Source organism: Wyeomyia smithii, chromosome 3 (assembly GCF_029784165.1).
Source record: "Wyeomyia smithii strain HCP4-BCI-WySm-NY-G18 chromosome 3, ASM2978416v1, whole genome shotgun sequence".
NCBI lineage: Eukaryota > Metazoa > Arthropoda > Insecta > Diptera > Culicidae > Wyeomyia > Wyeomyia smithii.
The window spans coordinates 217,898,340-217,922,918 of record NC_073696.1 but is presented as its reverse complement, the minus strand read 5'-3'; the positions used below and the strand labels follow the sequence as shown (position 1 = coordinate 217,922,918).

General features: G+C 39.2%; 1 protein-coding gene across 1 annotated transcript in view; it reads left to right on the top strand.

Moving 5' to 3' along the window:
* The first annotated feature begins 7,160 nt into the window (after positions 1 to 7,160).
* Positions 7,161 to 24,579, top strand: part of LOC129731345 (SLIT and NTRK-like protein 4) — a 50,296-nt gene continuing 32,877 nt past the window's right edge. The window contains exon 1 of the mRNA XM_055691243.1: positions 7,161 to 7,962. Coding sequence (XP_055547218.1) covers positions 7,954 to 7,962 — 9 coding nt within the window. The 5' untranslated portion in view covers positions 7,161 to 7,953. The remainder of the gene's footprint in view (positions 7,963 to 24,579) is intronic.

Below are 24,579 nucleotides of genomic sequence, written 5' to 3'. Positions count from 1 at the left end.
TTCATTAAAGGCAATTGGTCTTTCATAAATATCACCGTTTGTTGCGCCCACCTTAGCCAAAGAGTCCGCTTTCTCATTACCCGGTATCGAGCAGTGAGAAGGGACCCACGCTAAGGTAATCTGAGTAGATTTTTCGGATAAAGCACTCAGATGTTCCCGTATTTTCCCCAGGAAATACGGAGAGTGCTTAACATCTTTCATCGATCGGAGAGCCTCAATGGAACTGAGACTGTCCGTAAAGATGAAATAATGGTCCGTGGGCATGGGGTGTACTGAATTGCAGCTAATTCTGCGACGTAAACAGAAGCAGGATTATCGAGCTTATGGGAGACGGTTAAATTGTTATTGAAGATACCGAAGCCAGTGGACCCAACAAGAAGTGATCCGTCAGTGTAGTACATATTGTCGCAGTTGATGTTTCGATATTTATTGGAAAAAATTTTAGGGATCTGCTGCACGCGTAAATGATCCGGGATTCCACGAGTTTCTTCTATCATGGATGTATCGAAAAACACAGTAGAATCAGAAGTATTTGATAAGTCGACACGATTTGGAATATTCGAAGAAGGGTTAATATTTTGGGACATGTGATTGAAATACAATGTCATAAAACGGGTTTGAGAATTAAGTTCGATTAACCTTTCAAAATTTTCAATCACGGGACGGTTCAAGACCTCACATTTGATTAGAATACGAGAAGACAGGCTCCAGAAGCGGTTTTTCAATGGTAGTATTCCAGCTAAGATCTCCAAACTCATCGTATGGGTCGACTGCATGCAACCCAAGGCGATACGCAAACAACGATATTGTATTCGCTCCAGTTTGATCAAATGTGTGTTTGCTGCGGAGCGGAAGCAGAAACACCCGTACTCAATAACAGACAGTATCGTTGTTTGGTAAAGCCTTATAAGGTCTCCTGGGTGGGCTCCCCACCATTGTCCGGTTATTGTACGAAGAAAATTCACTCTTTGTTGACATTTTTTCATCAGATACCTCACGTAACAACCCCAGGTGCCTTTAGAGTCGAACCAGACACCAAGATATTTGTGTACTAAAACCTGAGAAATCGTTTTACCCATTAATTGTGTTTGAAGCTGAGCAGGTTCATGCTTCCTAGAAAAAACTACTATCTCAGTCTTCTCCGGAGAGAATTCGATACCTAGCTGTAACGCCCAAGCAGACAAATTGTCCAAGGTATCTTGCAATGGTCCTTGCAAATCGGCAGCTTTAGCTCCTGTAACAGAGATTACACTGTCGTCTGCAAGTTGTCTTATCGTGCATGAATTTGCCAGACATTCGTCGATGTCATTTACATAAAAGTTGTAAAGAAGGGGGCTTAAACATGAGCCCTGGGGAAGACCCATGTAGCTAATGCGAAAAGTTGCCAAATCGCCGTGCGTAAAATGCATGTGCTTTTCGGACAACAAATTGTGCAAAAAATTGTTCAAAATTGGAGAAAATCCTTGTCGGTGAAGTTTACCCGAAAGAATGTCAATAGAAACGGAATCAAAAGCCCCCTTAATGTCCAAGAACGCAGACGCCATTTGTTCTTTGCGAGCATACGCCAGCTGAATATCTGTTGAAAGCAACGCAAGACAATCATTCGTCCCTTTGGCACGGCAGAAGCCAAATTGAGTATCTGATAGTAGACCATTTGATTCGACCCAATGGTCTAAACGACGGAGTATCATTTTTTCCATCAATTTCCGGATACAGGATAGCATTGCAATCGGCCTATAAGAGTTGTGATCAGAAGCTGGTTTCCCTGGTTTTTGGATGGCGATCACCTTCACTTGCCTCCAATCCTGCGGTACAATGTTTTGCTCCCGGAGACGTATCGCGAACAAAGTTTTGCGCAGGAACAGAGTCCGGACATACTTTCCTGGCAAAATCAAATATCCACCGACTTGAAGACTCCTCGCTTTCGTTGACCGTTACGCGATTCCGCATTCTTCGGGCTGTGTTCCAAAGAGTGCTCATCGATGTCTCCCTCGACGTCTCGTTCACGAACCGACGCCAATATCCGCGTTTCTTTGCTTTAGCCAGGCTTTTAAGCTTGGTATTAAGCTCCGAATACCGTATATAGTCGTCGGGTATACCTCCCTTCTAGAAGGCCAAAAACGCGTCGGATCTTTGCGTGTAGACATCGGAGCACTCTTGGTCCCACCACGGAGTGGGAGGCCGTTCTTTGATCGTTACGCCGGGATATTTCTTCGTTTGGGCTTGCAACGCGGCGTCGAGAATCAAGCCCGCGAGGAGGTTGTATTCTTCAAGTGGTGGATGATGTTGAATCGACTCGACCGCTTTTGAAATCATTTCCCCGTATAACTTCCAATCGACATTCCGTGTGAGGTCATACGGAATGTCAATTGGTCGCATGCGAGTTGACCCGTTTGTAATTGAAATAAGAATAGGCAGATGGTCGCTACCGTGAGGATCGAGGATTACCTTCCATGTGCAATCCAACCGTAGCGACGTCGAACATAAGGATAGATCCAAAGCGCTTGGGCGCGCTGGAGGTTTCGGGATACGTGTCATTTCACCGTTGTTTAAAATAGTCATGTCGAAGTCATCGCAAAGGTTATAGATTAAAGAGGAGCGGTTATCATTGTAAGGGGAACCCCAAGCCACACCATGAGAGTTGAAGTCTCCCAAAATCAAACGTGGCGAGGGAAGAAGTTCTATTAAATCAAAGAGCAGCCGTTGCCCAACCTGTGCTCTGGGAGGAATATATATTGAGGCAATACAAAGCTCTTTACCTTGTATTGTCATTTGACATGCGACAACTTCGATGCCTGGAATCGAGGGGAGGTTAATACGATAGAAAGAATAGCACTTTTTAATCCCTAAAAGTACTCCTCCATATGGGGTGTCTCGATCAAGGCGAATAATATTAAAATCATGGAAGTTGAGATCAATATTTGAAGTAAGCCAAGTTTCACAAAGGGAAAATGCATCGCATTTGTTTTTATTTATCAAAACTTTAAACGAATCAATTTTTGGTAAAATACTTCTACAATTCCACTGTAAGACAGAGATAGAATCCTTCATATACGCGGTTGAATTAGGCATCGAAGGATACAATCGCTGCAAGGAGGGGCCATTGGGCAGTCAACTGCTTCAAAAATGATCTAACTGTTGGGAGGAATGCTGTAAGAAAAATTTTAATTGGATCGGGTACATTGAAATTTTCAAAAATCCAGTTCACAATGTCAGAAAATTTCACTAATCCAGAGTTTGTTTCATCAACTGGATGTGCAAAAGGAACAACTGGGGTTTTAGATGTTCCTGGCAGTGCTGGGAACTCCTTCTGGGACTTTAAATTTGCAAGCCCAGAAGAAGTTTGTTTCGGTTTTTCCGCAGCACTGTTTGGTTTGTTCGTACTTTTCATTACACTTTGGGAAATCTTAGGACCTTTACGGAGAAGTTTAGGAGAAGAAACATTTTTCCTCTTCCTAGACTCCCCAGGATTGGCATAAGATGTTCCCGCTGATGAATCGTCAGAATCGGTTTCATCAGAGGACAACAGATCAAAGGGGTTCGATGTTATGGTAGAAGTGGTCACGGTCTTCTTCAGCATCTCAGCATAAGAACGCTTTGAACGCTCCTTAAGTGACCGCTTGATTTTATCTCTGCGCTGCATGTACACCGGGCATGTGGAGAGCTCATGCTGGTTTTCCCCACAGTGAATACATTTTTCAGCATTAACACTGCAAGAATCTTCCGCATGAGTCTCCCCACACTTGCTACATCGTGCCTTATTGCAGCGGTAGGCGGCTGTGTGGCCTAACTGCTTGCAATTGGTGCAATTCATAACACGGGGTACATACAATCGCACAGGCAGACGAACCCGGTCGATCGAGACGTGGCTAGGGAGTGCAGATCCGGCAAACGTAACGCGAAACGAGTCTGACGGAGTGTAAACTTTTTTACCGCCGACGAGAGACATGGACCGCATTTGCTTACAATCCAAAATCTTCGCCTGTGTTTCGGTATTTTTGAAGCAACCTGTTGCGCTTTTTAGGATACACTCGACAGACAGACTCGAATCGGTTATGACACCGTCGATCTCCACGTCTCGTGCGGGTATGTAAACGCGATACTCGCGTGTGAAGAGCTCAGAGCAAGCGATAGCATTGGCCTGTGCCAGATCACTGACCACGACACGGAGCTTGTTAGGTCGGATCTTGGAAATTTCGGTCACGGCCTTGTACCCCTTCGTCAGGTCTTTAGAAATTTGCAGTATGTTTAATCGCTTTGAATTCACTCCTGCCTTTGGACGAAAATAAACAGTATAGCTGCCCTGTTGAGATCCGTCCGGGTAAAGCCTGGGGCGAGGGGGGACTGTAGAATGAACAGGGGAGGGGGTAACAGAAGGGTCAGGGTCAGGGGGGTTCGGGGATGGTGGCACGGGAGAATTATCATTTTTAGTGGACGTTTTTTGATAAATTTTCCAACTTTTTATCACGCGTGTGATGCGCCCTAACTTACACGTGTATAACTACTCTATTCCTAACGCAGATGGCGAGTCAGCTGCATTTTGGATGAGTAGCTCATATGAGCTATTATGTCACTCAGCTGTCACCAGCCAAGTATCACCCGCGTTCCCTAATTTTGCTCGTCTTGTTTTCTGTAATAAAGACCATTGCTTTGAATGATCGAAAACACTTTTAAACGCATTCAAACGCAAACATTTTAACCAGAAAATTTAAGATATATAATTTCAATTTCAGGAAAACAGGTAAATATTGAAAAAAGAAAACAGGAAAACCTAAACAAATAGAGCTAAAATTTATCTTACGTCAGAAAAAGGCCGAAAACTACTATCAAAAATTATCTAGAAATTAACGCCAAAAAACTTTGAAACGTCCCTGAAAACTATTAAGAAAGCATACGAGAGTTTACACTGGAAAAAACATCCCTGATATGCAGAAGAAGTCGAGAAGAAATAATCTTGACTTTAAGTGACTAAAACACGTTAAGGAAAATAAAACAAAAATTCTAAAAACGTATGTGAAGGTGAGAAAATGACGGCTATTATAGTTTTTTAAACCTTTTCTAAACAAAAAAAAATATCTAAATGTAGTCCAATAAACGAAAATAACTTTGAAAAACTTGATTTTCTCCAAATCTGTGCATGCTTGAATAAATCTTTCAGCATCTTTGGATTCAGAAGACGTTACTCTAAAAATATAGAGCTTGAAAATTGAAGAGCCAAGTTGAAACCTACTGTGGGAAACTGAGAAGATCAGGTTTCCATGAAAATACGTACTTTAGTGAATTTAAACTCGTTTTCCTCAAAATATTTGCATGCTAAAATAAATATTTCATCGCTTATTGATTCAGGAGGCCTCACTTCAGAAATGTATAGCAGAAAGTTTGAAGAACGATTTTCTTATTTGATTTTTTATGAAAATACGTAGTTTTGTGATTTTCTATTGGAATAATTTAGAAACTCCAAAATTCACTCTTACATACTATATTTCATCTACCTGACATGATTTGATACATGAAGCAATTGATACGTATGAAAATTCCCAGTGTTTGCTCAATCTGTTTGAAAAATTAGAAGAAAACACAGACATATTTGCGTCTCACGAAAACGGGAAGGGGTCCAGAGGGGTGGCATCTTTACCAAAACTTAGAGCAACTATTACCCTTGAATAAAATTCTAAGTTTTCCCAAACCGGCCGTTCCAGTGCTAAGAACGAGCATTTTCAAAAAACAAGTTTCGTCCCGGGTCTTTACGGGTTAAGCTCAATTTTAAATGCATAAAAACTCTAGTAAATGTAGTTAAAAACATATGAAAACACTTCCAAATAGAAAAGATGATTTGGGGCCATCCACATTTCACGTGGACAGCTTGAGGGGGGGGGGGGGATGTGTAATGTCCACATACAAAATTTTTAGAATTTATATGGGCAGTTGTCCATGAAGGGGAGAGGGGGCAAATCGTTAAAAATCTGTCCACGTGGAATGTGGATGGCCCCTTACTGAATTTAGCTCATAATGATGAAAAAACGTAACTGATGTCTAATAAAGACCAACAATGGAAATAATGGTTTATGACGCTTTATTTAGACAAAAAAGATTGAAATAAAATATGATCATAAATTGATCAAAAAGGACTGTCAAATGTTTCTCGGGTGAAGAAGAAACACAAGAAAAAAATCGACTAAAATTATGTGTAAAAAAGCCTTTAAAAAACGGATAAAGCAAATTAAGTATTCCGAACTAACTTAAAATGCTTAGGAATACTTCTGAAATGCAAAAAAAAAAAACAAAGAAAATGATCTTAAATCTGCTTCCGATTAATAAATTGATTCTATGGAGAGGAAAAGGTCCTCTCCCCCCACACAGTACATGTCCACGGTATAGGGAGGGGAGGGAACCTTTTCCTCTCCATAGAAATAATTTATTTATTTGAATCAAATTATAGATCATTTTCTCTGGTGATTTTTATTTGCATTTCTGGACGGTTCTATTTCAGGGGGGAAGGGGCTTACTTCACAACCCTTGCGCCATTTTGTAAAATTATAATCTGTTCCAAACATTCTAGAGGGTTCCTCAGAATTTGAAATATCAGACATTTTTGAAGTTCTCTTGACTTTTCATGTTTTAAGTATCGTTCGATTTTCTGACGTCGATCACTTACTTTGAAGTTCATAAAACAGAGTTGAATAATTGGAGTCCATGCCAAAATCTAGAGCAACATCATCTCAGTGAGGTTTTAGATTTCTTGCATGATTTAAATTGCATCGATTATTTTTAAGCAGATAGTTCAACTGTGAGATGGATTAGCAATTTTTTGAATTTAAATGAATTATAAATTTTTGAGTTTAGTTAACTTTCAGAAAAGTGCAATGTCAAATAACCTCTTCTTATAAAAAAAATCTTTCATACATATATAAATATGTACCATCAAGACCCCTTTAATTTTTTTTATCGACTGCTAAGGGATAACTTTCTTACAACCTGTAACTACCGAGTTGCATGCAAGATTAGAGAGCACAACATCGCGATCGAAGCGCGAGACACAGTATGCAACTTTGCGTAGAGAACGAGAGAGAGAGACATTATGGAACATAAGAACACAGCCAGTGGCAGCCCCGCTGGGTGGCTTGTATGCTATCACCCTGGATAGCAATCACATCTCCGCGGATAGATAGCCGTACGCTTAACGTTGGTTTCGTTTAGTTCTCGTCGGTTGTTTCAGCAGTGAAGGTGTTTTGTCTTTTACCCGTGCCGGCAAAAGCTCGCAACTCAGCTGGCAGAACAGGCTTTTTGCTTTGTTCGCTCCGCCATACCGGCCGGAACTGGAGAGCGAGCGCAAGCTGGAACGTGGTTGTGCTTTGCATACACTGCTTGACTTTCCAGTTATAGTCTGGTTGAATACCTGCATACCTGTTGAAACCACAACATCGTGTAAAGTCTAATGTAGTGTGCGCATTCGATTGACGTGTGCGTGTTGACTTAGCGAATGGCTGCGCCTACTTATTTATGCAACTTCGTCACTTATTACGAGCTGAACAGGCCATGAAGTCATCACGGCATCAGAGACCCCAACGTTTGATCAAGATGGAAGACTGGCGAGAATCCCCAGTAAAAGCCATGTGTTAACTGTTGTGTTTCTTTGTGCATAAGATACAGCGGAAATTTGTCAAATAAGCATCAATAATGTGCTCCTAAAGTGAAGTTAGAAGAAACCGAAACAGCCAAAAATTTCCAAGATTGTCTGTGTTCATGTTTAGCAAGCGACTGCTGTTGCTGCAGTTTGTGTCGGAAAAGTTTTCTGGAACACGGTGAACCTAAATTATGGGAAAAAACTGATTCTCGGTGAGAGGCTGCCTGCGGGCGGATGGAAAACTTGTTCGTCACTTCCGCTGTGGACTATCGGGACCGTGGAGCCGCTTATGCAGATTATACGTGAAAAAAAAATCCTGTACTAAAGAAATGAAAAAGGTGAGAAGTGCCCTACATGCGTTATTATTGCCTTTGAAAGTTGTAAAGAGCACTGCATCCAGTTCAACAGCGTGAAAAGTTGGATGAAAAATAATTCAACTAACAGGTTGTACCGTATCTGTATGTGCTTATTTATTAAAGATATCTTCAAAATTGCAATCGCGGAGGATATGAAGCATCTATTATTATAATAAAGTATCCTTTTAAACTGATTCTTTGGAGCATCTTCTTTTTGGTTTTTAAATTTATTAACATTTGTTTGTTCTTGAGACAACGTCTAGAATTTCTGTTGATATGAGGAATATTGATATAAATATTCGTTCTTTGCAAGTAACTGCATATGGTAGAAGCGCTGTATAAGTCTACAGAAATGCCTGCAATCTATCAAATACGTTTTGTATTTAATTTTCATTCATGCGCAAGTCTTAGCGAGGATATGAGAATTTGAGCAAACTGTCAAACTTACATGATTTTCTGCCCAGATTTCCGTGATATGTTTTTGATGATTTTCCTTTCAATTGATTCAGAGTGTCGAGTAAATGTACAGTATCAAATTCCTGAATTTTCAAACTCATTTCTAAAGTTTTTCTCTTAGTTTTTATCTCGAATCGCAAGTGGAAGATATTCTATTCTTCGACAGTGTTAGGTGGACTTAATTCTACTAAGATATAAAAAAAAATTACAAATCATGTTTTTTAGGCGAAGTTCAAATCGGATTCTTTAATGAATTTCGGAATAGACGCAGTTTTTGCCTGGATTTTGAAGGTAGCGCTATTCACGCAAGTTTTGCGTACCCACTTATAATTTGAAAAGTATTTTTTCACAGGACTTACAATATTAAGCAATATATTACTTTTCAAAAAATATGTGTAGGTTCACGCAGGTATCCTCAGGAGGAATTATTATGCCTGACCACTGTGGTGTAGACAAACAAAGGAATACAAACCTTTTCCAGCGCCCAACGCATAAAAGCGTACAGACCGCGCTACTAATGTCGTGAGGTGAAACATGATATTCCACATACGGTTTTTTGTGTGCCTTTTTCGCGCTGTCGCTGCACAGTGTTTTGACTGCGGCGAGTCGATGGCACAGAATGGGAATATAGGTACATACCTACCATCACCAATACATACCGCAAATCCAAACACCAACCGGCCGATGGCAGGCGTGGCGCACAAGACCGATGCCTACAACGACCACAAACTGTGGAGCCAGCCGCTGTCTCGCGAGCTCTAGTGAATCCACGGTTGCAAATGATAACGGCGTATAGAGCCCAAACGTAAACGCACGATTATGTTTGCATCTGCTGTAACTGAACCACTGGATGCACTTTACCGTATACGCTGTTATCACATAGGTACATCAATGCAGATATGCTGGAAACCGTACGCAAGCAAATATCGCAAAGCTAAAAAGGGCACAGCGAACTGTTTATGTCGGTTTTGTTAGTGACCTTAAGCTCAACGATGCAGATTGTTTTCTGAGCGTACGCGTACATACTCGTTTTTCATTCAGTACAAAACAAACATGAAAGCCGACCATTTTTTAACGACAATCTAATAAGTTATTCTGTTTGAAGTTGCACTGTTTACAGAGAGGATAATCTCTTGCTTGAAACTCTCTGTTATGTGCAGTGTTTTGAAAAAGTATTGTAAAAAAATCACATTTATCACACCCTGAATACTCGGACTTGAAAGTTGCTGCAGGATACATAATCCCACATGATAGTTTTTTTTAACTGCATAATAAAGCTATATGGATCCACATCGACAATGTTTACCCAACTTTATCAACACACTAGCTGAATGTACCCGGCCTTGCTCGTGTAAAAGTTTCTGCTTTTCCTATAATTTTCTATATTTCCATATATTTTTTCCCACCCATCATTTCAAATAATATTTCTATTCTAGTTATAAACTTGCTTATATACCACCTTTTTCGTTGATTAACAATCGATGCGGAGGCACTCCAGCTGGGTCGGTTGAGTTCAAAAATTCCGGTGGAAAATGGACAGCCTCATCAGCATCTTCGACGGTATCGATTAACTTACAATAAACTCAAATTACCCAAATTACATAATTAATAGCCCAAGCTCATTTCTGATAGCTAAAATTATTGCTTGCTATGTCTTCTCGTTTTACTTTTTTATGTGAACAATATCAATAGCACCCTTATAGTTGAACAGAAGTCTTCATGAATTAATTAACAATTTGGAGATACGGGCACTATCTCCACATTTTCCTCAAGTTTTGAATAACTTCCAAAGCAGAAAAACAACCCTCACTATACCAAACGTTCGTACACCAATTTTCGGTTTTGGGGAGTCAGCTCTGATATTGACATTAACCATTTTACTCAGTTTTACACAGCTTGACAGAAAGCAGAAATCGCGGAACTGATTTCAAAACAACGTTTCAATATTACGTCCAAGCCTATATTCAAGCCTGTATTCTAGTAACCTTTCCAGAAAATGTAATCCGCCATGCACGATTTAAAAATTTCAGATTCTGGACGTCATTTTGATATCGAAAATATACATATTGCAGAACATATATTCGTTTTTCATAAAATTCTGAAACCGGAAGTCGCCATATTGAATTTAAAAAATGTCGTTGGACTTTTATTTCTGCTTCCTAAAGTTCATCCTGGTTCCAGAAATACCTATGTTTGGAGGTTTGTAAACGTTTTCTACAGTTGTATACAGCTTTCCAGAAACCAAAACATCGGACATCATATTCCGGTCCCTAGACATCAACTTCTGGTCATGACCGATCGAGGGCATGAAAGTTATCATACCTTCTCAAAAAGTTCCCACAGGGCACTAAAAGACCTGATTATCTTATAAATTAAGACCCCTCCCTCTTTGATAGCTGCTCCTTTCTCTTTTCGACATCATGTTCCGGTCTCTGAAAATCAATTTCCGGTCTCCAGACATGACCAAAGGCCTAAGAACTATCGCTTTCATTCAGAAAGTTCCCATAATGCATGAAAAAACTTGATTTTCTGACCAATTAAGACCCCCTCCTCCTTTGGGGTTTGCTTCTTCCTCTTCCCAATATTTCTATGACCACTTCCTCTTTACAAAGAACACGTATGTCAAGTTTGGTTAAAATCGGTACAGTCATTCGAGAGTTATGTTGGAACATACATACATACATACAAAACTTTTTTTTCAAATAAATAGCTGGATTTAAGTAGCTCTTATCTTATTTGATCGAAGCTCTTAACCAAATTTTTATTCGGTATTAGTTGAGCTTCAGCAATTTTTTCAAACATATTTTTATCCAAAACGCTAGATTGGACTCTCCGTTATCAAATTATGCAAGAAATATGTCAAGAAATCGTACCAAAAACGATTCAAAGCAGGTTGGATGTTTTGAAACACTTCTCTTTAAACATTTGCACGAAAGCCGATTTTCGGCTGCAAACACACGTCACTACGTTTCAAAAAAAGGCCAATATTTGGAAATATATGATCGATTTTCGTATGACGACGTCATTCCGATTACAAAAATACCCATATTGCCAAGTACACTAAAGTCGTTTTTTACGCGGGGAATGCGTTCCAAATTTGTATGGGCCCGCGTAAAAAACGACTTTTTTGAGTTGCAAATATAACAAAGTAAACCGTCATAAAACGTTAAAACCTCGTTTGAACATGATAGTGTCTAATCTAGAGACCAAAACTCAGTATTTTAAATTTTGAGTATTCACACCAAAAATTCTGTTTTTTTTTGAAAACTGATATATGATCACTTGAGGCCTAAAACGGAAAACGTGATTGAAATGAGGTCGATATCTTGTACCGTTTTTGAGTAATGAAGGAAAGCAACCCGCGTAAAAAGCGACCTTTCTGTATATAAGTGTCTAATCTAGAGACCAAAACTCAGTATTTTAAATTTTGAGTATTCACACCAAAAATTCTGATTTTTTTGAAAACTGATATATGATCACTCGAGGCCTAAAGCGGAAAACGTGATTGAAATGAGGTCGATATCTTGTACCGTTTTTGAGTAATGAAGGAAAGCAACCCGCGTAAAAAGCGACCTTTCTGTATATAATTCAATTATTATTTTCGCAGATTTCCAGAAACCGGAAGTCGGCAACCCAAGTTTCAAAGTATCGTCAGACACCGACCGAACCACCGGTCAGACACCACCGAAAAAAGAAATGGTTATTGCAAAACATCTATTGATAGTGGAGTTATGACCGTTTTGTTGGAATGTTGTTAAGAAGCTTGCCATGATTACAACAGACCAACTAAAATCATAAAACCTAGAAATCTTAATAAGTTCTTAGTAATTCCGTGCGAAAGATAGTTTAAGGGCTGACAACGTTAATTCCATCACTTTCGAAAAGAGCTTCACTGGGTTATTGCGCCTGACTTGCTCTTAAATATTATGGAAATTTTGAATGTCGTTGAACCGGTTCTTAAGAGACATTTTTGCTCCAAAAATACCAACATTGGGGGGTTTGTGAGCGTTTACCACAGTTTTAAATGGCTTCCCAGAAACCGGTAGTCACCATCTTGGATTGAAAATGGCATCGAACATCATGTTTCGGTCTCTGGACATCTACTTCCGGCCTCCAAATATGACCAAAAACCCGAAAATCACCAAATTTCAATGAAAGGTTTCCATTATGTATGGAAATTTATTATATTTTGCCCCCTCCTTCTTTAAGGGTGACCTCTCCCCCTATTCAATATTTCTATGACCACTTCCTTTGTACAAAGAACACGTATGCCAAGTTTGGTTTAAATCGGCTCATGCCTTCGAGAGTTATGCTGGAACATACATACATACATACATACAAAACTTCTCTTTTATATAAATAGAAGAAGATTCATGGTGCGGTTGTTAGCAGCTGCACTCTATGCCATGCTTGTGCGGTCGATGCGTTTTTGAATACATCGAGATAATAAGGAAAAATCTCGAAAATTCACTGTTCCTTGGAAGGTTGTTGAATTTTCATGCAAGCGAAACGACATTCAAAATTTCCATAATATTTAAGAGCAAGTCAGGCGCAATAACCCAGTGAAGCTCTTTTCGAAAGTGATGGAATTAACGTTGTCAGCCCTTAAACTATCTTTCGCACGGAATTACTAAGAACTTATGAAGATTTATAGGTTCTATGATTTTAGTTGGTCTGTTGTAATCATGGCAAGCTTCTTAACAACATTCCAACAAAACGGTCATAACTCCACTATCAATAGATGTTTTGCAATAACCATTTCTTTTTTGACGTAGGACTATGTCTATCTGGAAGTTTGGTACCAAATTCAGGTAGTAGTTATTCAACCTGGGAAGACCAGGGAAAAGTGGTCAGGTTTTGAGTGCTTATATATAGTCATTTATAATCAGGTTATCGAGGTTTTGGCATCAATCGATCAGAAATTCTTTTACAGTTAAATTTATGTAACAAAAACAACCTATTGTTTGTTTGTTGTTTGACACTATTGAAAAATTGGTAAACGATTGTCTAAACTATACAGAGCAGCCAATCACTACCTCTCATCCCAAGCACAGCCGATACTAACGGATACAACCGATCTGACTTTGTAAACGATATGTTGTTGTTGTTGTTTTACTCGAGGTCACTTTCTGTTTCCGATGCTTATTTATTTTCCTCACCATTCCCTATTCTTCTTAACTCATCCCTCTTTCCAAATGACTGACGAAACCTTAATATAAAAGGTACCATTCGACCATTTCGCCCCATTAGTTTCATTCCTAAGCCGTACTAGTGACATACGGACGCTAGATGTTAGCCGTCGAAAGGAGAAAAGACAAGTACCGGTCATCTCGTGCCGGTTTCACCCGTAATGCTGGCGGCTTTTAGTAGTGTATGGCTACTGCAAAAATGGCTGGAATTCTGGCCGAAATAACCAGAGAACAAGAATCATCATCGGCATCTGGCACATTTTGGTGATTCAAAGTGTTGTAATTGAAGCGGATAGTTGAATTTTCTGTTCTACAAAATGTTGTTGACAGCAGGAGAAGCCTTGCAAATATGCATATTTTTCTTGGTGTTCATTTCTCGACATCGGCCGGTGCAGTGAATCGTTCTGGTCTTAAATACCGAATAGGTTCGTATTCGCTGTTTACTGAGAGAGGGAGAATGTACCGAATTCGCTAATTCCAACTTAAAGTTAAACAAACACTAAAAATTTTTGAAATAATTTAAAAATAGTTGTCTCAACCTAATCCTTGAAACATTCAAGTCGAAAATATGCGACACACGATTAAACAGTCTTTGGAACCCTGTTATGGTTAATCGGAAAAATTAACTGCCTCTAAAAATACGCAGCCTTGCTTGGATGTTGATGCGCCCTAGTAGAGATGGAGCATCACAACGTCCTGTCAAGAGATCGGATACTACTAAAGCCCGAGCTGTATTCCTTCGAGCATGTAGAGTGTCAAGACGGATGAGTTGACATCGGTTTTCGTAGCTTGGTAGTCTTAATCGATCATGCCAAGGTAACTGTCAAAGGGCTTAACGAAGAAACCTGCGTTGAACATTTTCGATTCATTTAGCTGCATTCAAGTACACTGGGTTCCACACTATTGAGCAATACTCCAGAACTGAGCGAACAAGCGAGCAGTATAAGCTTTTTAGGCAGTAAATGTCTATGAAGTTTCTGATTATTCGGAAAATGAAGCCTAAGTTCTTCGAAGCTTTGGCAATTGTGAAGTTGATATGCTGCTTAAACCTTAGCTTAGAGTCAAGAATTATTCCAAGGCCCTTCAAGTGTTCAACGCGAGGAACTATCACGCCAGCAACTTTGTTTTCGAACTTAATTGCATCCTTCCTACGGCAAAAGGAAGTTACCGAACATTTCATTGGATTTAATCCCATCCGATTCCGTTCACACCAATTGGTAAAAACATCAATTTGCTGCTGGAGATTCAGTGTATCATCGTGAACTTCAGTTCTGCGGAAAACCTTTCGGACATCAGCGAATGATAGTCTCGGTCCATCGAGCGCATGATTGACGTCATCAAAATAGAGCAGAAAGATTAGCGGTCCCAGGTGACTGCCCTGAGGTATACCTGAAGTGGCCGCAAACGGAATAGAATAACTTTTAGAGATATTCACGCTGAGCTGACGATTTGTTAATTAAGACTCAAACCACCTCTGAAGCGAATCACCGAAACCCATTTATTTTTTAATTTAGCTAGGGTAATGATTGGTCCTGTCAAAAATTGATCGATTTGGCATAAACCCGTGTTGCTCATCGGAGATAAAGGGTTTGCAGTGGAAGAAAACTACATTCATTACCACCAGTTCAAACAGCTTTGATACCGCGCACAATACCGAAATTCCTCTATAGTTTTCAACGTTGTTTTTATCTCCTTTTTAAAAATCGGGAGGACAAAAAAATCGGATAAAAATCGGATATGTTTTAGTAGTACTCAGTTTACTGTCTTATTTCGAAAAATTGGAAAAAATTAACATATGGCAAATGGTGTGTCGTGAAACCTACGATTAAGAAGAACAGCAGAATGTTATGCATCCCAAACTTTCGACATTGGCCTGTTGTGACATGTGCGCTGTTGAAGTTGAGAAATTTGATGGCAACGAAACTTAACGGTACGGTAGAAGGCAATGTTCGTTAGCTTGAGGAAGCAGGTCAAACTCAAAAAACAATGTCGAATTCACGCTTGATTCTGTTGGATTTACTATTTAACAAACACTCTAATTATGCTCTGAGGCTTTAATCTGCTGGTGCACATCACTTGAAAACAAACACAAAATCTGAAAAGATGTCATCTTACTCAAAATATTTCACAGGCCTGCAGCAGCTCGGAAACTCGCATCTCACCTTGATTACACTAATATCATCTGGGGGAAACAGATTGTATAATCTGAAAATCATTGCAATCATACGTTCATCGGCACTCTGATTTATATTCAAATCAGAGTGTTGAGAAACATCTTAAAGACGTCGGTCGATTTTATCGTTGGAAGCATTATCAATTACTAACATACTTGTGGTCGGACCCTGATTTAAGGGGGGCAAATGCCCCGGGCCTGACGACTCGAGGGGCCCCCTAGTACTAAGCCACAGACTTGCAAACAACCACTCGAATTATTTGTTCCGCGGAGCGTGAAGTCATTGCACAATTTGCAATATTCTTTCTCTTTAAATGTTGTAAGGAAAAGGGCCCCACGACAATATCTGCCCCGGACTGTTGGGGAATCCTAAATTTGGCCTCACTTGTAGTATAGACACAATTTACAAAATAAATGAATATTGTGAATCAAAAAGTCTAAAATTCGGCCTCCCACTAAAAAGGTAATTTTAGTAGAACTTCAAATGTACGTACGCGCATATGACAGGCAGGCATGGGCGCTGCTAAAAAAAATCGTTGAATTTAGACTAGTATACTAGTGCTAATCTCTAAACTGACTATTTATGAACAATATTTTACGGTGATATGTTGTTTGAAATAAGGGTGTGGGTAACTCAAAATTTATAAATTTCAGTTATTTTACTAAAAATTTCGAGAAAAAAATCGTGTAGTTTTGAAAACCTCGAAATTTCGCACAACCTTAGTTTGGAATATGTTTATTACTGTGAGTGCGTGTAGTATTTTTATCAAAGTGAATTGCGTAATACTGATCACACATTTCTATGATCTAATGACTGTTATTAGACTTTCACCACTATCTTAGGAATGGGGCGTACTCAGACAACCAATTTACGCGTATAATGCAAACAGTCATCGCATTGTACGTGCATTTATACGTGATAGTTAAATCGCCCAAGATGCTGCTAATGTTGCTTATACGCGCAAAAGTGGAGGCGATATGCGTGCATTTCCAAAATTTCAATAAACTTTTACGATGAAAGAAGTTCATATATGCGACTTTAACTGTTAAAGCTTGATAACTTAAACGAGCTGTTCCATTATTTAATGCCACTCTACAACTTCATATTTGCGATTTGAAACGAAACTATAAGCGATATATGAATATACACTACGGGTTCTTTTATTACTTAATGCGACTTCACAAGTCTACATTTGCAAATTATTTCAAATATTTATGCGATGTTCGCTATGCATTCCTCCGTATTTATTAATTAAACCGTGCGATTGAACCACCTTCAAATAAAAAAAATACAGCGGACAGAGTAGCAATTATTATGCATTATTGTATCCCTTGCTATTCATATTACAAGCAATAGCAAATTACAAATGTCAGTGTTTAATTTTTACCGTTCTGTTCTTTTTCCTTTGGGCACACGCTGTAATATTTGGGTATCCATCCGGACTCGAACCTCGGACTCTTAGATTGTCAAGCATCATTCTCTCCTCTCCTCCGTGGTGTCGCTGTAGGAAATCTCTGAATTTTAGTAATAACTTTCTAATTTCATCGTATAAATGACCAAAAGACATCGTAAAACATGAATCTAATTAGATCTCGTATTACGAGTTAGTTTGTAAATTTCTGCGGGAACGTTCGTTGTTTACATTTCGGTTGAATTGTCATGGTCGCTCGATGAGCTGTGTCATTTGTTTGAACAAAATTGAGTGATTTTACCGCCTTCGACAACAATTAAAAAGCAAGTTTCTAACAGAGATATTATGCTAAGTAGTGCATCATTAATCCGAGTTGTCCGCAGATGTTTTCTGTGGCTCATTTTTTGAAGAGCAGCAGCGGCGGGAAGTGACTAAATTTATACATATGTGATACGCTGTAATGCAGATGGTTTTCGATTTTCGCGCATATTCGTCAGTGTGTGGATTTACTGCGAGTTTAACCAAGCATTGGAAAAGTTAATTGGTCTTTGAATCCGGGTTTATTACCTATTTGTCGCAAAGGTTCCGCAAAACAACGTTATATGCGATGAAACATTCACATTGGTCATACAAGCTAATGATCTATCATAATATCTTGTGCGATGTAAGCTGTGCAAACATTAGCGGCATCAGTCGTTTACGGTGTTACAAAATGATGCCTTTTGCGACTAAACATGAGACTTTTGGTTTTCGCTTATGTTCATCACTTTGTGGAATTAATAAATGTTTGAATATACATTATATGAGTTTACCTGTGTTGCTGTGTGAGTATGTTACACTCATCGCAAGAAGTTCGCAAAACAACACCATATGCGATGAAACACTTGGTTGCTCATACAGCTATACGATAGTGATGTACCATAGAACTTTATACGAGGTAACCCGTGCAATCATATGCGATTTTTAGTTATCTAGGCTTGTTTTCATGAATTTATCATTATCGCTGATACAAAATGATAGCTTTTGCGACTAAATTTATATGTAATACGACGTGATACTGGAGATTTTTGCTTTATACGTATAATCATCACTTTGTGAGTTTACTACGAGTTTGGACAGGCATGATATGAGTTTATGTGTATTACTATGCGAGTATGTTACACTCATCGCAAGAAGTTCGCAAAACAACACCATATGCGATTAAACACATACGTTGTTCATAGATCTTTATACGAGGTAATCCGTGCAATCTTATGCGACTTCTGGTTGTCTGGGTATTTTCTCGAATGATTCCAATTTTCTAATCTCAAAACCAAAATAACGGGTGACAAATAAAATTTTTGAATATTTTTAAAGTTTCCTTACTCAACAACAAACACGCTCAGAGACAAATAAATGTATGTATTTATAAACTCTCTCTCTCTCGTGCTTCATACCAGCATTTTTTGTTATGTTTATGCAGGCTTAGTTGTGATCAAAATGGCATCGAAACAAGGAGCCCTGTACAACTGTACAGTTTTAACTAAACTGCACAAAAAAATAGCAACATGTCCTGTTCAGTGTATCCGTCCAACTTTAGCCACCTTTTGAATACTGGGTTCGTCGCTTAGTTGCGTATAGTTGCGCGTGGTCATGGTTCATCCTCCGCCTCCATATTCTGTTCTCCTTCAACCCGCCAAAGATTGTCCTTGGTACCCGTCGTTCGTAAACTCCGAGCACTCGCAGATCCTTCTCGAGTATTGTTCACGTTTCATGCCCGTATAGAACAACCGGTCTTATGAGCGTTTTGTATAGGTTACACTTCGTACGGGACGGCTTAGTCTGTTCGACCGCAATTGCTTGTGCAGCCAGGAGTAAAAAAACTTTCGCCGATAATACACTTCCGAATCTCACGGCTGGTATCATTGTCCTCAGTTACCAGTGAGCCAAAATAGACAAACTCATCGACTATCTCGAACTCATCACCGTCGATTGTAATGCTACTGCCCAGGCGTTTTCGGTCGGCTCATGTTCCGTCAGCTAGCATATACTTCGTTTAAAGCGTATATATCTGCAACCGAATCCTTGCTGCTTCCTGTTTTAGTCGGGTGTACTGTTCTGCCACTGCCGCAGTTGTTCTACCGACAATGTCCATGTTATCAGCATAGCAAACAAATTGACTGAATTTGTTAAAAATCGTACCCCGCGTGTTGATGTTTGCTCGATTTATTACACCCATTAGCGCAATGTTGAATAGTAGGCACGAGAGATCATCACCCTGTCGAAGGCCCCTGCGGGATTCAAATGGACCCGAATCGACCCGAAATCCACACACAACACTGCGTCCTATCCACCGTAGCCCTTATCACTCTAATTAGCTTTCCTGGAAGGCCGTTTTTGTCCATGACCGTCCATAGCTCTTTTCGGTCGATAGTGTCATACGCGGCTTTGAAGTCGATGAATAGGTGGTGCGTTAGGGTTCCGTATTCACGGCATTTCTGGAGGATCTGCCGTATGGTGAAGATTTGGTCCATCGGATACCGTCTTTCCACGAAGCCGGCCTGATGGCTTCCCAAAAATATGTCGGTCGGGGTGGCGCTTTCTTTTTCGAAAAATTTAGGTTCTCTGCATCTTCTTTTGTCTGTGTCTTTCTACATTCTAATCAGGGCCGGCGTCACACTTGTTTCCCGAGTGGGAGGTAAAGAATAGGGAAGATTCATAAGTGGTCTTCCAGCAGTTAACCGGAACAATCACCATGGCGGACGAAAACATGCGTGTAGGCATGTTTTTGAGTTTTTTCGTCGTTTTATTTATCTATTTTCGCGACAAAATTATTGGAGTAGATCTTACGCTTCAGTTTTGCTCAGAAACTCTCGAAGGGGTCAGCTAGGGGACGCTCCGTCTCCTCCAACGATTGCTTCGAGAAGTGGGCCAACGGCAGATCCAGCCAGTACAGCGCGTTAACGCCCTTATGATGTTTTTTGATGAACGATGCAACTTTCGGCAGGCACTTTTTACTATGAATTTCCCCGTCCACAGCCAGTCCAGAGAGGAAGAAGAGCGGCTTTGACATCCCCTTCTCGCTGATTGTCAGCTACAGCAGCACCTTCTTGGGGAACTTGGTGTGTCAAGTGAACTTCACCTCGGAGCACACTTCCTTCGTGGAGAAAGTAAAATACGAAGTACCCTGCCAGTCGTTGCCATCCATGTTCGCCAGGTAATTTTCACAGTTTGGCCGGTGGCACCAACCTTCTGACCAAACGTACGCAGCATTGTAGCCACTTTTCCCTCGGTTTTTCTCTTCAGCATCCTTTAAAGCCTTTCATTGCTGAGGGTCATCGGTCGTTTGGAACCGGGTTTTTTCGATGCTTTGACTTTTGTCCAATAGTGCCAAGATATTGTAGATGCCGAAACGGGCGTATCCGATGTCCACAAAGTGGCGCACGATGTTCGTTTTGAACGCGCGAGCTTCTGAATGAAGTAGTTTCACTGTTTTCGCCATCACGGTTAGAGCTCATGTTAATCTTTTTCTGCTAACTCATGGGTTACTATGATTGATGCTGCATGGGTTGTTTCGTTAGTGCGTGTAAAGGTAAACCCATACAAAAGACAATTTATTGTGCATTTTCATTGCAAACTTTAGGCCCAGCAGATTGGTCTCCTCGAAAACAGTCTCAATCCAAAATTTAAACTTAAGCGGACTTCTGCCCTCTGGTAAGGCTTTACTTAGAGTAGAGATAGTCTCACTTTTTTGACCAATGAAAAAAATGCGTAAGTGTAGCTCTTGAAGTTTTCGAAATCGAAATTTTGTTTGATGGCAAATTGCTTAGAAATGCATTGAATCTGTACAGAAATCACTACTTTTTTTTTGGTTTTGTCCGATAATAACTACTACCCATACTCGGAATCCCCGATAATGATCTTGATAATGATCTTGGTAATGCCCGTACTTACGCTCCAACTGCGCGTAGAACTCATTCTTGAGGTCTTCGGCACTTCCAAGGTAAGGGCTATGCACGTTTATGATGCTGATGTTGAAGAACCGACCCTTGATTCTCAACCTGCACATTCGAGAGTTAACTGGCCACCACCTAATCTCCGTTTCCGCATCTCGCGGGAATATCGACATGAAAATATGTAATTTTTCTGCATGATGTCCTAATTGGCTAGATTCGCCGTTTATGGAAAAGCTGGTTGTTGGTTCTAGCCAAGCGCAGCAAAACCTGCGTTGAGTGAAAATAGGCTCGTATAGGACGTTATCATCGTTGCAAAAGCCTATTGCAAGCGGTCGCCATCGGATCAGATAGAGTCTTTAAAGTCCGGTCAAAAGTCAGATGGGATCGGAATCTACAAAGTCCCATTTTATTTTGGACCGGACCGGAACGGAGTTTTGAAAATTGTATCTCAAAAACATATACTAATCTTTTATATTGTCGCCTTTGAGCAAATAAGTTTCTAGACTTGAGAAAAATATACAATTTCGGTTTCAATTGTATTTCAATAGTGAATAACATTTTTATAATAAATTTGCAAGAGTACACTTTTTGTTTTTTTTTGGCAGAACAATTTTTAACATACTCCAGAATTTTCAAGACAATTTTATTTAGCTGTGTCGTAAACTGTTTTAAATACTATAAGGTATACAGCACTAGGGGTTGTATGAAATGGTGACGTAGGACTAAATGTATATATTATATGCTGCGCTAAACTGTTCATAGGCAACACTACCGTTTATTTTTGATGGTCGTTATTGTAAAACTAACGATGCATGAATACATGAAAATTTTACACTAGTAATAGTTGCGAAAATTCTAATAACTCTCATCTTCCACATCTATAGTTCTGAAAAGAACCGATTCTATGATCTCCAGTTAGAAATTCGTGCTACAGAACGCTGATAATCGCACCATCGGTAGCATTGAATATTTTGCTTGGCCGTGCATAATAAAGTTTGCTCTCCGCTGTGCCCTCCAGTAGCTGTGCCAGCAAAATATCCTGCAGCGAACGATGGTAACTGTTGCTGCCTTATGCAAAATAAAGGTAACATACTTCGCAGTGACTCGTATGCAGCTCTCGTTTCTCAATGTCACGTACCTTTAACAGCTACACTGCACTCGCTATTGTGTAACCAACTAAACTGAAGCTGAATTTTCTACATGCAGTCTTTTGTATCGAGTTCAGAGTAGATTTTTGCCATTAGGGCGTGGCCACGCACCTTAGAGAAAGACAAACAAACCAAAACACTTTGTTGAGTCAAAATATCGTCAGTTGAATTCAAAACTGGCACAACTCAAAATTCATAGTTTCGAGAAAAACGTGTTTGAAAATTTGCGTCAAAAATTTTCTTTTTCATGTTCGTGAAAAATTCCAATTTTAAGACTTTCCATTTTTATTGAACTTGTTTGGGTCTATCATGTGCATGTAATGAGCAAGTTATAAGAATTGTAACCTCATTTTTCTGTCTTTTTAGGGATATTTTAGATTTGTGCAATAAAGGCACATCTACTTGTATTTCTGGAAATATAGTGTATTTTGAAACGGGTCTTTGTGAGATGAAACTTAATAGTATTTGACATCGTTTGCCATCAATAACTCAAAACTGCAAAATTTTGAGTTGTGCCTGTATTAAATTCAACTGACGATATGTAGGCAGTGGAATTTATTTCGTCCATGTTATTGTTTTCTGTGCTCGGGAAGCAAGCCAATAACGAGGGAAGTGTATGGGAAAGCTTGACCTTGGAACGTTTCACCTTTTTCCACGATTAAGCAGTAAGGCAACAATGTTGAACATTATATCAAACAATTGTTACACATTTTATCTATCCACCGACATATAAATGACTAAGATGCATTAAGTCGTTTGCTTGCTATAATCGTTTGAAATCTGACGCAACATTTGCCAGTTTCATTTTCAATTTCACAAAGTGAATTCTAGTATAGAAAACAAAGACGTAGTCCTACATCAAAAACGAGCTTATTTTCATCGAATTTCTGAAAAACTGTTACGATTATCTTAGAAACACAGTAACAGTTTTTTTACGCAGTTTTTGGCGTAATTGTTCATGCGTCTTTCTCAATGCGGATTTCAGAACTTCAGTGGTTTATCACACGAATTTTCAGGAAAAGATTTAAATCGGATTATTTTAAATAATATTTTGTTCCAAATCGTTCATTCAGATTGTCGTTTTTTTGGATTTTTCAACATTTGTTATTCGAGTCCGGGTAAATTTAATTTACGGACGTTGAGTAAATTTCTCACACATTCCATTAGTTCCAGCTCGATAGTTTTGTAAGTCCCAAGAAGTCGATGTTTTAAAATCGACGTTTCATGCATATTTAACATATTTGTCATCAAATAAAATCGGTCAGAAAACTGTAACTTTAACAACTTCGAGGCTCTTCTCCCCGAAATCTGATTGAGCTCAAATATTGCATGAGGACTTTTTTCAAAGGTCAAATTTTTCCCACACATTCTATTGGTACCCTAATACAGAAGGAATAGAAGCCCAACGCAGATTCAAAGTGAGAAAAACTTGAAGGAAGCAAGAAATTGCGAGAAGGCGAAGGTTGTCAACGATTAGAAGATAAAAAGCGCGAGAATTGCGTGGGATTCTATGTAAAAACTTGCTAAAGTCCACGGACAGCTAAAAGCGATGAAGGGGAAATAGTTTTCGTATAAAACTACGAGCACTGGTTATGCAAACACTTAAATAAACATGAGTAAATTGATGTATTCCTCAAATATTTTTAAAAATAAAAAACCGAGAAGGAAATTGCAAATTGATTTTAATAATTTCGTTTCATTAATTAAATTCCTAAAAAATTATAAATACACGTAAATACAAAATTCACTGTTATTCTGCTCATACAGCCTAACTAAATTACTATAATGATTGAACTTTTGCTTTGAAAATCAAATTGATTTAGCAAAATTTACGACTTCAATAACTACGCTTCAAACAAACACCTACCTTAGCCGGTTTCTGAGTTCGTTAAAAATAAACAAAATGTGGGAGAGGCATGTTGTTTTCCACAGTTGACGGTTGACTTCATCAAGTAAATATTAAGTTTTATTTCACGGCCACACGACGGTCGAAAAGTTCAAATAAACATAGGTACCGGTCAACTGTTTGAAGTGCGCTTCTATTCAACTGTGATCACTGTGCCAATGATTGCCGAACAATTGACATACCTTTTTATATATCTTAAAATACATACGATTTAAGTCAGTAAAAAATGCTTACTAAAACCCAAACCAACATATGAATTTTATATGGAAACTAAAAAAATAAAATTCTCAGGAAAATGTTGACTTTTTTGGAGACATTGCGTAACTCCACTGGATTTGTTTCCCTGATTCCACCTGGTGTCATGAACGATATATAAAAAT